The sequence below is a fragment of the Talpa europaea genome (genome assembly GCF_964194135.1).
Source record: "Talpa europaea genome assembly, chromosome: 1".
In the NCBI taxonomy this organism is placed as follows: domain Eukaryota; kingdom Metazoa; phylum Chordata; class Mammalia; order Eulipotyphla; family Talpidae; genus Talpa; species Talpa europaea.
Genome location: NC_140073.1, coordinates 36,284,813 through 36,302,401, shown reverse-complemented (window position 1 = coordinate 36,302,401; position 17,589 = coordinate 36,284,813). Strand labels below are relative to the sequence as shown.

Below are 17,589 nucleotides of genomic sequence, written 5' to 3'. Positions count from 1 at the left end.
TCTCAATAACCTTTGAAGTGGACAGTCCAGACATTTTGTTTGTAAATGGGAGAGGGAAAACTGAGGTCTGGAGATGAAATGACTTGCCTAAGGTCATAAAGCAGAGCTGGGTCTTCAACCCAAGTCTTCTGATTCTAGGCCATGAACTATCCTGCTAAGTGCTTCTTTTCCACAAATTCAAATTTAAATTTACATCTATAAATGGTTCTGTGTGCTCAAGTAGGTGTAACATTCCTTATCCATAAAATGGGAGTAAAAATGACTTCACCATTATGCACTGAGAATTTCATAATATATTTTCAAAAAGCTTATGAGCACTGTGCCAGAAACCTCTACTATATCCTACCTTTGGGCAAACTTTTCATTAAAAAATATACCTTGTCCAGGCTTCATGATGGAGATTCAAAAGGAGAAAAGAGGGAAAAAAGTGTTTCTGTGTGTGTGAATACATTCTCAAAAGATGACAGAACACCTGGCTCTTGGTTTCCGCTGCTGTCACTAAGATCCCAGTCTACAGGATCACCTCAATTCCTGAGTCACTCTGATGAAAACTGTCTTTAGCTTGGTCTTGTTGATTTGACTTTGTATTCAAAACACCTAGGAAAACACCTACAACCATGTCCAACAGCTGCCATCCTAGCTGTGCTCCTATATCCAAACCCCAAGAAAGAGCTGACAAGTACTATTTCTCCTGTTAATGAATGAGACGGTTTTATTCTCATAATCCAGGGGTGCTGGCTTAATTTCAGTTTTTCTACAACTAAAATATTACTTCTAGCAAATATTCAGTAAGAGTTACTAACTCTGCATATCTGAGGTTTGTTTACTGGTTTAATAGTGCATTTTGAAATTAATTTACTCTGGTGATTCGCCAGATAGCTATGCTGAGCATTACTGATATAGTAATGGGTTTTGCGGATAATACACATGCTATAAAATTTGTCTGGGCCATGTTTTCCTTGGCTGTGCTCTGTGAGGCAGGGCTTTAGGGAATGAGGACATATTCCCTAACATGCTGAATGGACTCAAAACTGATAGTTAGGAAATAGCTAAGACTCCCTCCAAGAGAGCCCAGTAGGGTAGGGTGGCCATTCACTCTAAGCACTCATTAATTTCTGAGGCTATTTAGTGTCCACCTCAAGAGGCCACACTGGACATCTCTCCTCTGAGTGCTAAGGTGACCCATCTGCTCTTACACAGCGACAGAGAACACCTTTATGCCAAGTACCTGCCTTACCCAGGTACCGAACTGCTCAGTTTTCCCCAAAGATCACTAGAGAAAAGAATCCTAATGAATAGTTTTTAAAGAACAAGTTTTCCAAAGGTTCCCCTAGACATTTCTGAATTTCCCCTGCTAGTTTCTAAATTTTTAAAGGCCATGGACTCATTTGAGAATTCACATTTGAGACTCTCTCCCTAGAATAAGTGAAAATTATATGCAAAATTGAGTTTGCCAATGCACATGACTATGAGCCCTAATACTTGCTACCAGCTTACCAGTGGGTAGTGAGCAATGGGTCTCACGGCAGGTGGGCACTTGAACTACCTGGGAGCCATAAAAACACACAGACAAAATCCATGGCTCTGGGCCTGCCTCCAGCAATCCTGGGGCCCAGGTCTCAGGATTTTTAGAAATTTTCTGGATGAATCTGATATATCAAAGTTTTTGAATATTGTAATTTTCATTTATTCTTTTTTTTTTTTTTTATAGTGGTGTGGAAACTATGCCAACTGGCTCACAAAAAAAGTGATTGGTAAATGTTAAGGAATTTCTTGAGATAGACAATCATTGATGGCATGAAAATGTCCATGGAGGGCATATTTACATAATGGAAATAGGCAAAAACTACAAACTGGGGGTTTTTGGGGGGAGGTGGGCTGGGATAGAGCACCTTTTTTTCTTTTTCTTTTTAAATCCAGCACACCAATGATTGAAAACCACTTTCCCACCACATCTGAAAACTTCAGATGAAGAATTCCTGCTGGAAGTATGCTGGCTCTTAATCCCAGTAACAAAGCAGGCCTTCAGATGTCTGAGTGTTTTGATCACAATATAGTCTTGTCCCTTTAGCAAAACTGTTTCTACCAAGTTTTACTTTGGCATTTTTCCTTCCAAGGAATGTTATATATTTATTAAATGAGCCTTCTGAAATCCATCACTATTTTATAGGTATATTTTGAGGACAATACTATTTTTAATAACCTTCCAAGTTCCCAGATGAAATCCCTAAGAGAAATTTGTTTTAAAGTTAAATATTAAGGGGAAAAAAATCCCACACACAGCACAGTTCAGGGAGATGAAAAAGTTTTCCCATCATGGACCTTTCTCTTCAGCTGCCCATTAAGTTTTGATCATAATCTTCAGCCTATGAAAAGTATTCTCCCCTCCCGCTTCCTGGCCATAACAATCTATTCTAATTTATGCTTCTCCTGGTACTTAGAGTTCAGATTTTGCTGTATTAACATATGTTACTTCTTACAAGGCCTTGCAAATCCTTTGTGAAATGAGTCAAGATATGTTTTAAGTCTAAACCAACTGACTCAGGCTCTTGCCTCATTTATGATGCATACAATTGCATCATAATTGTGCTGCTGAGACTCACACTTGGCTAGCACTGGAATCACCTAAGGAACTTTTAAAAATATACAATGCTGGGTTCTATCCTTAGAGATGCTGGCTTAAATGATAGAAAATGCAGCTTTGTTAAGAGGACTTTGAAAAGTTGTCCAGGTCTTTCTAATATGCAGTCAGAGTTAAAAAGTTGGGACTACAACTTTTTAAACCTGCCTGGATACCAGTTCTGCCCCCGGCTTTTCTACAGATTTGACCCCAGATCAAGTTCAAGTTTGCCCTATGGATTCAAGTTCAAGTTTGCCCTATGGATTCTGTGCATTCAACTGCTGACTGGTCTCCTGGAGCCCAACCAACAACCAGCTCAGTCCTCTTGGCCTGGACCTTGATGCCCTGAGGTCTACATTACTGTCTGTCCCCACCTGTCTCAGGCTGAATCTCCCAAATAGAAAGAGACAAAGCAGTTACCAATAAAATTGTGAAGTTTTCCAAAACACTGTTCATCATATATTTCTCTGGTAAGTGTTTGAGCTTGTGGATGAAGTTGATCATATATTCACACATCGGGGAGCGGTTTATTCGGTATACAAATCGGCCATTCTCAAACCTTGCATACTCCGTCTGTGAAGGGGGAAAAGGATTTGGGTATTTAGACACTTTGACTTCAAAATACATGAAACACATTACTGCCTGCAAAAGCATTTTACTGTTTCAAAATAAATTGCCTGCTACAGGTTGTACTATTTATATATAGCTTACATACTTAAAACCCACCCTAGCCCCAAACTTAATGCCATACTCAGAATCCATTATGTTTCTGTAAACTGAAAAACAAAAAGTCGGAGAGATGATAACTTTAAACAAGAATTGTATCACTCCTTCTAGCAAAGGTCATAAAAAATATGACCTTCTCCACCCAAGACTTAAGTTATTCTCTACTTGAGATCTGCAAAGATAGCCCGGGCAGTTCCAACTCTTCAAAGAGCCCCAAGAAAATCCTCCACCCCATTAGAAGGTCTCACAGACCAACAACCAGTGCAGATCAATTCTCCAAACACTACTGCCCCCTGATCGTGAGCCCCTGTGAGTTATTTATGTCTTTAATAAAAAAGAAAAGGAAGATACTGTTCTATTCAGTTTGGTGATCCCACTGAAGCACTCAGAAATAAGAAACACACTCCTAGATAACCTTCCATCAAAGGATTTTAAAAAGGAAACAAAAAATTACTTAAAAGCAATGAAAAAGAAAATATTATATATCAAACTTACAGCCCCAATGAAACTATACTTGGCGCAAACTTAATGAAGGAACTTCAATATGCCTTCATCATTAAAAAGGACACCAAATTGCAGAATTAAATACACATCTTAAAATTTTTAAACCACCAAAAAAGATAAAAAAACATCCCCAAACCACAAAGAAATCAAAGGAAACTAGGAATAGTAAATTAATGAAGATAAAAGCTCAAATCAATGTAATAGAAATTAAAAATGTAGACAAAACAAAGAATCCTTTAAAGAGACAAAATAAACCCATTCAGAAGCATAAGAAGAAAGAAAAGAGACAAAACCACAATTACAGTAGAGATTAGAAGATTTATAAGTGGTTTATGCTACATAACTCTATACAGGGACGAGGAGCAATGAAAACCTACAAGATATGATGCTTTCCCAGCAAAGTACAAATTGCGAATCTCAACCAAAAGATAAAAGTGAAAAACTCCAATAGGTAGGAGGGTGAGTAGAACATGTGTACACATGGAAGAGCAAAATTGTAATCCCAAAAATTAAAATAAAAATTATTGAAAGAAAAAAAACTCCAATAGTTCAATTACTATGGAGATGACCAGAAAGTTTTAGAGATCTATCACTGAAAATGGTACAAAAGCCAAATGGTTTCATAGCTCAATTTCATGTAGCCTTTAAAGAACAGTTATTTTAAATGATACACAAACAGAAAAAGACAGGTGTCCCAATTCTTTTTGATCAATCTGATGTACATTCAATATTGAAATTTGATGAGATGATAAAGTACAGAGTATCAATTAACAAATGCAAACATTTTATGTAAAGATAGCAAGCAGAATATATCAACGTATCCCAAACAGAACTTTCCTGAGGAATGCTGTGGTGGTTCCCACACAGGGAGAGCATTAACTCATATCAACAAAATGGAGAAAAATCAGAGTCCAAGTTGCTGAAAAGGCATTTGAAAAAAATATTGTAGCAATTACTAATAAAAGTCCTAAGTAAAATAGGAATAGAAAGAAAGCACTTAAATATAAAACGCTTTTATAAAAACCAATAAAAAATGTAATCCTCAATGGCAAACCACCAAAACCATTTCTACTAACATCAGTAACTGTATATTATTTCTTTTTACAACTAGTTGGAGGTTTTGGCAAATGAAAAAAAGATGAGAAAATTAAAAAAAAGGCATAAACACTGGAAAAGAAGAGAGAAATAAAGGCTTTTCTTTTTGCTGCTGCAAAAAGATTGTACACACAGAAAATCTAAGAGTCTAGGAAATGACTGACTAGGGCTAAAAAGTCAAGATGGCCAGAAAAACATCAATATGCAAAAACCAAGAGCTTGTCTCTTTTTTGGTGATTAAAATCTAGAAATGGGAAACTGCATAACCAAATTACATAATATTTAGAATTTTTTTCACAAGGGGTTAAGCCTAAATATGAAAATATAAAATCTTATTTAAAATAGATAAAATGATACAGAAATGCAAATAAGTTCTTGATTGGAAAGATCTGACATAAATAATAAATAAATTTATCCCCAAATAATATCTAAATCTAATGCAATTACAAAGGATTGCTCAGCAAAGTTTATGTTCTTTACATTTTTAAAACGATCTTATTGTTTGGAAGAATAAATGCTAGTTGCTAGCCTAGAAAATACACAAAAAAGGAAAACAGTGAAACTGACTTCTCTCAGTAGATATCAGGACATACTCTTAGGCCACTGTAATTAAATCAACATGGTATTGTGACATGAAATACATAGAGTGGGGGGAAAAAGAGCCCCAGTACTTAGGATAACTTAAAAAGAAAAAGATCCCTCAATCAGAAGAGGATGAATCATTTAATAAATGGTTTTGTATATTGACTTGGAAGAATATATAAGGAGACTCCCATTTCACATCAAATGTAGAAATACACACAAAATTAAAGGCTTAATTATAAAACTCCTCCTGCCACACTCATACCACTTTCTCCAAGAAAATTCCTGGGATTTCAGAAGTCAAAAGCAACCTCTGCTGTCCTCTAAACTTGTATAAAGCTTTGGGTGTGTTATCTGAGGACACAATTAGGATAATTTGAAATCTTAGAAACTGAGTAACTTGCATAGCTCAACTTTTCTCACATGTACCTGTCCAGGCAGGAAGTCCTTCTACAGATAAGCTTGACTATTCGGTAGCTGGTCCAATACTACCATTTCACATTCCCAAAACCAACAAGTAACCTTGCTTCCTCCTCCTCAGAGGAGATGGAGGTCATATGGTTCTCGGTCTCCCAGCCCTGTCTCATTAAACAGTTACCTGCTCACTCACCCCTTTTAGGGCTTCACAGACATTGCCTTGAGCCTATTCCTCCTTCCCACCACTACTTCTGTCCTCTGCTCCTCTGTGTCTCCCTTCCACTCTCCCCAGGTCTGGCTTCTGCTCCCAAACTAAATCTTTATTATTGTGCTCCCATATTCTCCCTGCAGATAGCTCTCCATTCCCACAATTTTAGTTATCCTTAATGCATAAAATTCCCAGTTGATATTTTCAGCCTTTATCTGTCTCCCAAAGTGTGGTGTCATCTATAGTCACCCCCTATTTTCTCTTGAATACCTTACTTTCTTATCTCTGCTGGTGGCAGCACTGTTCTTCTGAATATAAAATGTGTGACCTCTGACTCTTCCTCCTCTTTAAGCAATATCCAGTTTTTATTTCAATTCAAAATGTCTTACTGGATTCCCCAGTGCTAGCATTTTAGTAAAGCGCATGACCCCTACGCTTACTTACACCGGTCTGGTCATCTAGTCAATTCACTGATGTCCTCTTCTGTCAGTGGAACCCTCATTAATACCATTCTCACAAAACCCATCCTGTGTTCAGGAAGCCGTGAGGAGCAGCTGCACCCCAAATCCTCACTATAAAGCCCAAGGTTTTAAAAAACATACTTTTGCCCCTTTTCCCTCCCTTCTTACCACCATGGCATTCTCTCTCTCACACATCTGAGCACAAAGTTTTGTACAGCTGGGCTGGGCTCTCGGACCTCTGAGGTCACTGAACAAGGATGGGTAAAAGACACTGGAAAGTACCACTTTAAATGGACTGTTAACTACAAGCATTAGTCACCCAAATCAACCCATCCTGAGAAAACAATATACATTTTTTGAAAGAGAGGGAGATAAAAAATATGAAAGTCATAAATAGATATTTGATCCAAGTATGCACTGATACATATCTGAGACAATCAATGATTGGAGTGGACGGGGCCAAAGTAACAATGCCAAGCTCAAGGGATCAGGTCTTTGGAAGGCAGGTGCCAGTCAGCTGCATCCCACTGGTTGTTACCTACAACCTCTGGGGGTCCCTGGAACCAGGGATGGAAGGACAGCAGGGTCCATGACAGCCAGCTACCCAACCAGCAGGCCCTATAAGCCTCATGCAGGATGGCCCCTACTGATCGTGAAGGGGTGGGGACAGGCCAACCTCAGACAGCTGGGAGGCTGGCAGTTGCTTTTGAGTCATTTTGCCTTTTCAGAAGTAACAGGGAAGAGAAGTGGAGAAAGAAGACACCAGAAAGTAAAACTCTGCTCACTAAAAGCTGAAAGGAAGGTGATACTTTGCCCTTTAAGGTTCCAGCATAGAGAGGACAACTTACCTCTACTTTTTCTACTACTTGCTTCCCAAAGGAGCAAACTTTGGTGGAACAGGTGACTGTCATATTTTCAGAACTCTCATACTGACTGGTTACACCATAAAAAGCTCCGGCATCATCTTGAATATTGCAGTTTAAATCCGCCTGTTGGGGAGGAAATGGAGGTGGGTTATTCTTTCATGGCAGAAATCATGGCAACAAGCAGGAACCTCTAGGCTGTAGCCTCCATTCTGAGTGAGGAAGGGGGCAGGAGGCTTGAGGGCCGTTGGTCATACTGCGTGTGCCTATTTCATTTTACTTTATTGCATGGAGTGTCAGAATAATATTGCATCCTTGCAAGTAAAGATCCACGAGGTCTTAAACATACCTGCAGAAGACAGTATAAGAATCTGATTCAGAGTCACTAATCTTTAGATATTTAAGAGGAGGACAGAATTTGTATCTGACTGGCCACTTGTTCACTACAAATTACAGCAGCAACAGGGAAAATGGCTCCTATTAAAGACTGATTTAGAAAGATGCTAAGTATCACGCACTGCTGGTCACTTAACACATTTCTACGACTACCTACCATGTGAGTATCTTCTACATGGTATATTACATCATTGTAATATACAATGATGTATAGATAATAAATAGGACTTGACTACAACCTAAAAACCCAAAAAGCTGTAGTTCAGACAGAAGATAAATACCACATCACAGTTACTCCAAATTCAGACTGTGGGAGGCATTATTTTCAGTCAAGATTTTATGTGAGGACACTTAAGATTTTGAACAGGGAAGTGCTGAGGAAGAGTGTGGACAGAAGAAGCCCAGAAAGCTCCATTCTAGCTGCGATGCAAGGACTAAGGGGACTGGGAGAAATGAGTTTGAGATGAGGGTCCAGGTGGAGGAGGGCTACATATGGCTTATGGATTGCATCCTTCATGGGGCTTCTTGAAAGTTCTGACAGAAGAAAGTGATGTGCTGAGGCAGAAAGGCCTCAGCATCAGATATGGCCATTGGAGCGGGAGGCTGTGCCGGTATCTACATCGATGACCCTTGGTTCCCTTTCTGGGTATCTTATCGACCCCTACTACACACTAGGGCCTGTGTGTGGGTGGAAATAAAGGGTGAGTAAGAGCTTAACCAGTCCTGCTGTCAGATCACAGGGCTTGCCGCTTGGTAGGGAAGATGTAACAGAGACAAGCACTCCTGAGACACGCACACACAGAAATGAGAACAAACAACATTGGGGAGAGGGTTCAAGGGTCAGAGAAGCTTCTGAGGTTGATGTAGCTCAGACCAAAGAAAAGAGAGTTGGCTTTGGCACCAGCAGCGTGCTGTGAGGAGACGGGGGAGCTCCAGGGCGCAGCCACGTACAAGCACAAAAACAGGCTGCAACAGAGGCAGGAGGGAGAGAGGCGGCAGGAGAGGCTGGGGAAGAGTGGGTTTGGGTTTCTATCCTAAAACCAAAGGGACACAAGGGTTATGAGATTATGGGGTGAGGACAATGATGGGGTCTGATCAGATATGCATCCCCAGAAGACACCCCTTTTGGAGAGGACGCTGGATGAGTGTAAGAGTGAAAAGGACTATGGTGATGGTTCACGGGTGAACTGGTGGTGGGAATTTTACAGGAATACAGCTGAGAAGAGAAAGCAGACAAGCATACATTGTACAAAAATGAACAATGATGTAATATACATACACACACACATGTATATGTATATACAAAAGTGAATGTAGATCCAGTAGGTGACCATTACCACAGTGTCAAGGAGAAAGAGGGAGATCTGATACACGGGACTGTATTTGCTGAGGTTTGGCACATTTTGACTAGCTAACTTTAATACCTTCAGAGGCACTAACCACCATGAAGACCTGAGTCAGTCTATATATAGTTTTAATATGTATCTGTGTTTGAATTTCCCCCTTGAACTGAGTATCAGGAAAATGTCCATTTCCTTAGGCAAAATTTCATAATTTCTGGCTTCAAATAAAAAGAACCATATACTTTATATTCTCCCTTCTTTATGTGCCAAGAAATTCAAAGCTAAATTCAGTGCTCAACTACAGTAATTAACTTATCCTGGGTACTTCTAATAGCCACTACCAACCAAAATTCAGCAACTTTTACTGGTTTCCAATCTGCTTTTACTTGTACTTGTCCAGTTTTATATCACCAATAAATTTAGGAATGCTCCCTCACATTTTTCTTTTTGGAATTACATGGTATTGGGGGGAGATTATAAATAAATAAAAATATCCAGGTGTGCATTTTTCTCACATTCAAAGGTTTGACATTTGACTCCATGAAGGAACAGCTTAACAGAAAATGCTGAATGTCTTCCCCTAATAAATGTCTGTCTCTGAGTGACTCAGGCTGAAGAAGAGGTGCTTGGGTTTACCTGCATGCCAGCCTCCAGGGCAGAAATGTACCAACACATCCAAGGCACACAGGAGCTGATGCTAATGTCAATCCCTAGTTCTTCCGGGCAGCTGCCGCCTGACACTGAAAGTGGGTCTTTAAGAACTGTGCTGTCTTTGTTCTTGGCCAGGGAGCAACCCACATGGCTCGGCAGACCTCTCCTGTCTCTCCCACTGCTCCCCTCAGCAGTGTATTTCAGGAGATCTGCCTGTTCAGTTCCTCTCTGTCTCTGATGAATCCTCTCATTCCCCCATCTCTGGCCTACACCCCAGCTCTTGGATGCATAAATAAATAAATCTTAAAAAAAAAAAAAGTAAAATCATGCATGCAGCAAGTACAAAAAGAAAAATCAAAGTGTGAATAGGGTGCATTTCAGGGTGTATATCTACACCTCAACTTGCTAACTTTCTCCAAGGTGACCAGTGTTATCTATTTCCCAAGCTTCCTTTTAGAAATATTTAGCGCCTTGATATTTAAGCAACACGTTCCCTCTCCCTCTATTTTCCCCTCCCCCTCTATTTTTGCACTCTTTTAAATCTTGCTTTAAAGAATATATATCTATATAAATATAACTCTACATCTTTTAACTTACATAAATACTGACACAAAATACCAGTATTCAAAAAATGCTTTTAAGGAAGCCATACTTTTTAGTGGCTGCATGCCACTAAGCAGATGTGCCCTAATTTACATGTCCTAATGAGGAATACCTAGGATGTTCCCCAACAACAACACAATAACCAATGTATTGGTTATATGGAGGAAGAAATGTGCATTTTAGAAATTTACTTTCAATTTCATAAAAAATTCTAGCTCTGAAAAAGAATAGTAAAGGGCTATAAGTACACTGCTAGCTAATATTGTCACACAATCAAAACTTGCTTTTTTTTTTAATAGAGGCATGTTTTATTTATTTATTTGTTTGTTTTTGTTTATACATGCACTGGGTACAGTCAGAAGTGCGGGAGGGTGAGAGAATTCACCAGAGCCAGAGCGGGGAGCAGAGCAGGCAGAAGGACCGAAGTACACTGCTGAGGGGAGCAGTGGGCGGCAGGAGAGGTCCGCGCGCCATGTGGGACCCTCCTCCGGTGGCCGGGGAGCAGCCGGGGATTGAACCGGCACTGCAGAGGTTGCGGGCAGCTTCGCAACCCAGCGTTCAACTGCTGCGCCACCGGGGAGGCCCCAAAACTTGCTATTTTTAATGTGGCCACATTGTTTTGAAAGACTGGTGAATAATCAAAAGCAGCTAGGTGTTTCTGGGGGTAAGTAGAGGACTGTGGGAAAGAGCATGGGGATAAGCAAAGGGTGAGAGGTCAACAGACATGTGGTGATTTTTTTTCAATTGTCAACTCAACCTTCTTGTCTTCACTAGGTAGGAGGTTTCTTGAGAACTGCATCTCAACTCCCTAGGCACAATATTTTCGTTGATTTCAGTTTAATACTTTTATTCACTTCAATGACAATTATTTTGGACAGGCAAAAGATTTACAATGTAAACAAAACTGGACATTTAAAATCTGAAGTAACCATGGAAGCAAATCTATGTAACAATCAGTCAATAGATACAATTTTAAGCTGTTAATTGCTCTTAGAATAGTATTCAATTTTTGATGGTAGCAAAACTGCTGAGAATTTTCACAACTCTTATGTTTCCATCTCTCTGAGTGTCCAAGCTGAAGTAATGCTAATCCAAGAGCAGCGGCACACCTAGCAGATTGGATAACTAGAATGGACTGCTTTTAAGATGCTTCCTTTACATGGCAGAAGAATTCTCAGTGATAATCAGCATTCTGTTTCACTGTGCTAGCCTTTAAACCCAAGAGATCTAATAGTCATAACAGAACACAACAGCACTGATGTGACTCGGGCTATTCCCTCATCTTCATAACTACTGTCCTGTCCTTGCTCTTTTCCAAATTTATTGTTGAACCACTGGAAGCACCATGGAGACTGCAGCTTCCAGCTGATTACAAACTTACTCTAGAAAGGACCACAAGGCTGAGACCACATGTACATTAAGGGATATGAATCTACTGGATAAGAAATAAAGGTGTGCTAGTTTGAGGTATATTTATGTATAGATGAAATAAAAATAATACTAATAAGCTCACCAATTATTTAGGATTTAGACCAATGAAAGATTTTTTTTTTTTTGAGTACTTTATCAATAGCCTTGTTGAGAACTGTGGGGATAGGGTGATAATAAAAATGAAGATGACTCTGTCATCTAAAATCCTCTACAAACAACGAACTTCCTAATTATAGGCACCTGGGCAGGCCAGGCCATTCCCGCTGCCTCATCTTTGTTTCACCACTGTCCTGAATGGGAATGAATGCTTTGTCCTTTTAATGACAGGAATTATAAAATGAAGCTATTAAAGGTATTAAAGGATGTACATTATGAAAATCTGCCCTCAGAAACTGTCTCAACAAATTATGAGTTTTAATGTTGTTGAGGTTAACTCTTTTTACACAAAAATAGAGTCCACCCATCAGTTCAGCAGAGTACAAATCACAAAGTTACAGCTTGAATAATTTTCATAAAGTGAACACACTTGTGTAACCAGGCCCCAGAGGCAGGAGAACAGATGATTTTCTACCATGCTTCCTCCTGATAACCACCACCCTGCACCTCACAAAGATGACGTGGCCCCTAAAATACCACACATTCATTTTGACTGTTTAAAATTTCTCATGGAATCACATTGCAACCCCTTTGTTTCATCAGCTCAACTTTATATTGCGAGACATATATGTTGTATATAGTTTTTACTCATCCTTGTTATTGTAGAGTTTCAGTGAACAAAAAACACCAGAGTCTAGTCATTCTACTGATAGACATTTGTGATGCTTCTAAGATGGATCTGTCATGAAGAGAGTTACTATAGACATTCTCAAATATCCTTTTGACAAATATATTTATGCATATCTGTTGGGTGTTCCTAGAAATGGAGCTACTAGATCCTAAGGTCTGTGTGCATCTTAGCCATGGGTATTTAGGTGAGAGGGAGAGAGGTCTTTTTAATTATCTTGCCTTTTAAAAATAGTTTGGGAAAACTATGTTGTTGGTGTAAATTTAATTGGTCAGACTTTAAAAGGCTTCCTAACTAACAGTAAATAACCAAGCTGCTATTACAACTGCTTTGCAATTACTCTTGGACATGGGAAATAATCATGCAGTTATCCAACTGTATCACAGCGACTCTCTAGGAATTTTTTTTTAAAGATTTATTTATTTATGCATACAAGAGCCAGTGTACAGGTCAGAGATATGGGGTTGGCGGGGGTGGGTGAGAGGATTCACCAGAGACAGAGTGGGGAGCAGAACAGGCAGACTGAAAAACACTGCTGAGGGGAGCAGTGGGTGAGTCAGGAGAGGTCTGCTGCGCCATGTGGGCTGCACACTGGCCGGCGGGGATCGAACTCATGCTGCAGAGGCTGAGAATTGCTTCATAGCGTGGTTCTTAACTCCTTACGCCACCAGGGAGGCCCTCTCTGGGAATTTTCTAAAAGGAGGTATTGATGTGAAAGGTAATCATCTATCAGCTGATGATATTACAGATGATCCTAGAGAGAAATGTGGTCACTGAAATCCCACAAAGCAAAGGTAATATCAAAGAAAGTATGTTAGCATTAAATCAACAACAAAGGATGCAAACTCAAATGAGTGTGGGACTCTCGCTGAGTTCATTACCCACCCGACTGACTCATTTTTCCCAACTGAAGACTTAGGGCAAACCTATTTCATATAGTTCTGAAGGCAAGAAAATGACAAAAAATGTGCTAGTATCAAAGATACGAACTATTTCTGCCTAATCAGCTCCTATCTGACCACAGGGCATTTTCTAAAAGCAAATAAACATAAAAACCCAAGAAACAGATAAAATATAGCATTTATCTTCCAACAGATTCCAAATTCAAACCATAATCTGTCCTTTGGGGACAGCCAGCCTAAAATAGTTGGTCATGGGTCAGGTTCTGAAGTGTCAAAAACAAACAGAAAAAACACACTTTTGAATGTGGCTGGAGAGGTCAAGCCCAAGGCACGGGCCTGTTCAAGAAACCTCTGATGCCCATTTTGCCCTGAAACAGAGACCTTACAAATGTACTGAGGAAATCCTCTCAATAGTGTCCTTACCTGCATTGCCTTCTGACTAAAGATCCTCAGACACAGGAAAAGCACTACATAAACCAGGTAATTCCTAACTTCCAGACAGACTCAATGTTTAGTTCTTTTTTTCCCCCTGCATTAGTTTTCTACGGCTGCTTTAACAAACTACCACTAACACAGTAGACTAAAACAACACACATTTATGGCCTTACACTTCCGTAGCTCAGCCATCCAACATGCATCTTTACAAAGATTATTAGCCCAAGATGTGCACAGAACTGCGTTCCTTTCTGGAGGTCCTAGGAATGCCTTTCCTCAGTTTTATACTCAGAAAGAGGCATTATACAAGGCTACCCACATTCCTTAATGCTTAACTCCTCCCCCGCCCCCGACCCAATTTTCAAAGCTCATACTGACAGCTGTCATTTCCTGTATCTCATCTTCGGCCTCCCTCTTCCACCTTAAGCAACCCTGTTTTTACAATGGGCCTACCTGGATAAACCATGTCCTGCTGACTAACAACCCTTATTTCCCTTTTGGTATCTCTGTCACACTCACAAATACCATGGGCGAGGATAAGGCATGATTCCACTTATCAGTAACTTTCACCCAGAGATTGCCTTCTGGAATTACACAGACCTCAGAATATTTCTGTGCGAAAACTCTGCAATTCACCTTCATTTTCCCCCTATCTCACCTTGCCTCTTCCTCTTCTCACCCTTAAGTTTCTGCAGGTTCTATCTGCTTCCTAGGACGCAAGTTCTACATGGAATTTTCCTACACCTTGTCCATCTGGTGCAGGTTATTTGTGAACTGACTCCTCACCTGTCATTCTCCTCATTGTAGGCACCTTATAGCTTGGACAGCAGTCACTCCTCCGAGACCCACTGTCCTGATTTTAACCACAGAGAAGACCTGCTTCTAAAGGCTACCATGGTGACAGGAAGAGAGAATGCATATGAAATATACATCTATAAATGATTGCGTGGCTGTGCCAGTGATGGTCATTAAAAGAACTGCAACACATTCCTATTAATTTGTTGAAAATATAGACTAGGACAGAGATAAAGAAGGAGGCTTACAAGTCACACCACAATTGGTCAACTGGGGGGTCACCAGGGAGCCTGTCTGAGCCCCAATCTACCTTTATCAGATGTGTGGTAGAGATGCTAGAGAGGCTTCTGCCACATAGAAAAATGAGAACTCCTCTGATTTGTGTCTATAACAAGTGTTACATCCTGAGCACACCTGCTCAAACAGGCATAAAATTACTATCTTCTCCAAAAATACACCATTAGAGATGCTATAGAATTTTCCCTGGAACTAAAGTAATCATTAATAAATGACCTTTATTAATAAATGAATATGTACTGAAAGAATTCAAGACCTTAAGGTGCAATTGCGGGCAAATCCTGGGAAATAATGTAAGGTTGAAGTAGATGCAGGCTACAATGTGAGGCAGAGAACGGTGACTGCATCAGAGAGCAAAGGAACAAAAAAGGGAAATATCAAACTTTCTCAAGTTGTTCCCTACTCCCCCCCCCCCCTATATTATTACTTTACTCTTGCACCTCAAATATTTAAGTCCCCAGACAAGACTTGGATTACTTCCCCTTTATTAACTATCATTCGATGAGCCCATTACTCACAAATGTGTTCAACTTTGATTTCAAGTTTTGAATTAAAAAAATATGTTGAAAATGCAAGTTCTTCAAAGAAGCATCCTTCCCATTTTAGGGGTGAGGAAAAATGAGGCCTGGAGCCCAGTGATGCAGGGGCTGAGTCCTCTGAGGGGAGGACTAGGGCTGGGATACCAGTCCAGTAAGACCTCAGGCCTCCGGAAACCTGGCCCCACTTGAGGAAGGACCTGGAAGGGAGCTGGAAGTTGCCAAGCGTAGAAGCAGCCTTTGGCTGATGACAATTACTTTGTCACTGTCTTCAGAGGGAAAAAACCTGCCAGAACAAAGAGGAAGCAGATAACCCCACCGGCAGGGGAGAGGGCAGGGACACAGGGTCAGGAAAGGATCAGGCAGCGGACACTCCCTTCCCACCCTCAGGGCTTGGAAGGGCTGGGTGGGAATTACTTGGTTGCAAAAATGAAAACATCAAGAGCATTGTCCCTGACATGAGACAATGTAATAGGCACTGATGGCTGTAAGGAGACGCTGGCGTTTTCAAACCACCACTTTGAACCTCTCCTCTTCATCCTCTCTGAGTAATGATCAAAGGACCAAGATTTCAAATTGTGAAGCAATTTTTTCCAATGGCAGCATCTGGCTCCTTGGCAGGCAGAGCTGGGAGCTGGGCCCTGCTGCGGGCGGCTGTCCAGGCCTGCCACATGGAGAGGCTCGGCCAGCCAGGGCGCTGCGTGGGCCCTGCAGCTGCTCCTGCAGACGCCAGAGGATAATCGCTCTGCACTGGGTCTTTGAGCCTTCAGGCAAAAGTGCCCCAGGAGGCAGCACTGGCAGGAGGGTCTCCAGTATCCTGGCTGCCCCCAAACCCTCTGCCTGACTCATTTGTGAGCATCTGTCCTGGGGCAAGGCCTTAGAAGCCAGCCCCTATTGGCATCTTGAGGACTGTGGTGACGGAGCTGGGATGACCATGGACAACTCCCCAGCCAGGCAACCTACAACTGGGGACGGCGAAGGAGCTGCCCAGAGGGAAGCAAGTCGCTGCGTGCGCTCCCAAGGGGCCACTGGCCCTTGCCCAGCACAAGGGGACAGCAGCTGTTTTAAATAAGAATAGTAGGAATAAACTCAGCAGAGGCTCTTCAAGTTACTTCCCACTAATTATGGCATATATTTACATCTACAAAATAGATTTTTAAAAACACCACCAAGAGCCCCTTTATTGTGCAGATTGGCGCCCTTATTTGAATTTCATAAACATTTAGTACTTCAAAGAATCTTAAAAACTTGCTCTAATTACAATACGCATTGCTTGAAAGGCTGTCTGTTTGCATTGCAAATTCCTACAAATACCAGCATTCATTAAAAAAATTCAATTAATATCACCCACATGACTTCAGGTAACTGCCACTGGTGCCTTCACAGAGCAGCGGGGATTAAAGAGCCAAGGTCTCGCCCCAAGTACAAAGCAGCTGCACAGGCCAGTTCCTTCCCGTGGAGGCTGTTAATGAGAACTGGGCGCCTGGCTGAGCTGGCCCTAAACACACATTCATCAGGTGTGTGAATAGCAGCTCTGAGACCACCCTTTCCAAACCAGGAAACAGGCCCTTGTTCTTGTTTGGAGATTTTGTGCATAAAAGTCTTGCATGTGACAAGAACAACAAATCAACCAATTAATTAATAAATGTAGAATTATTACATAAAACACAGGACACCCACTTAAATGTGAATTTTAGATACTTTTTTGGATGCCCCTAAATTTCAAATAGCACATGGGACCTACACACACTAAAAAAAAAAAAAAAAAAAAAAAAAAAAAAAAAAAAAAAAAAAAAAATTGCTTGTTTATCTGAAATTCAAATTTAATTTGGTGACCTGTGTTTTTATTTGCTGTATCTCTAACTCTACTAGTAAGTCATCTTTACCAAAAAAGAAAAAGAATTGGAATTTACCCTCAAATTCTCACTGGAAGAAGAGAT

General features: G+C 40.6%; 1 protein-coding gene across 1 annotated transcript in view; it reads right to left on the bottom strand.

Moving 5' to 3' along the window:
- Positions 1–17,589, bottom strand: part of TEAD1 (TEA domain transcription factor 1) — a 160,639-nt gene that overhangs the window by 3,076 nt on the left and 139,974 nt on the right. Inside the window, exons 11-12 of the mRNA XM_084254488.1 lie at positions 7,462–7,602; positions 3,041–3,193 (exon numbers count right to left, since the gene is read on the bottom strand). Of these exons, the coding sequence (XP_084110614.1) occupies positions 3,041–3,193; positions 7,462–7,602 (294 nt within the window). The remainder of the gene's footprint in view (positions 1–3,040; positions 3,194–7,461; positions 7,603–17,589) is intronic.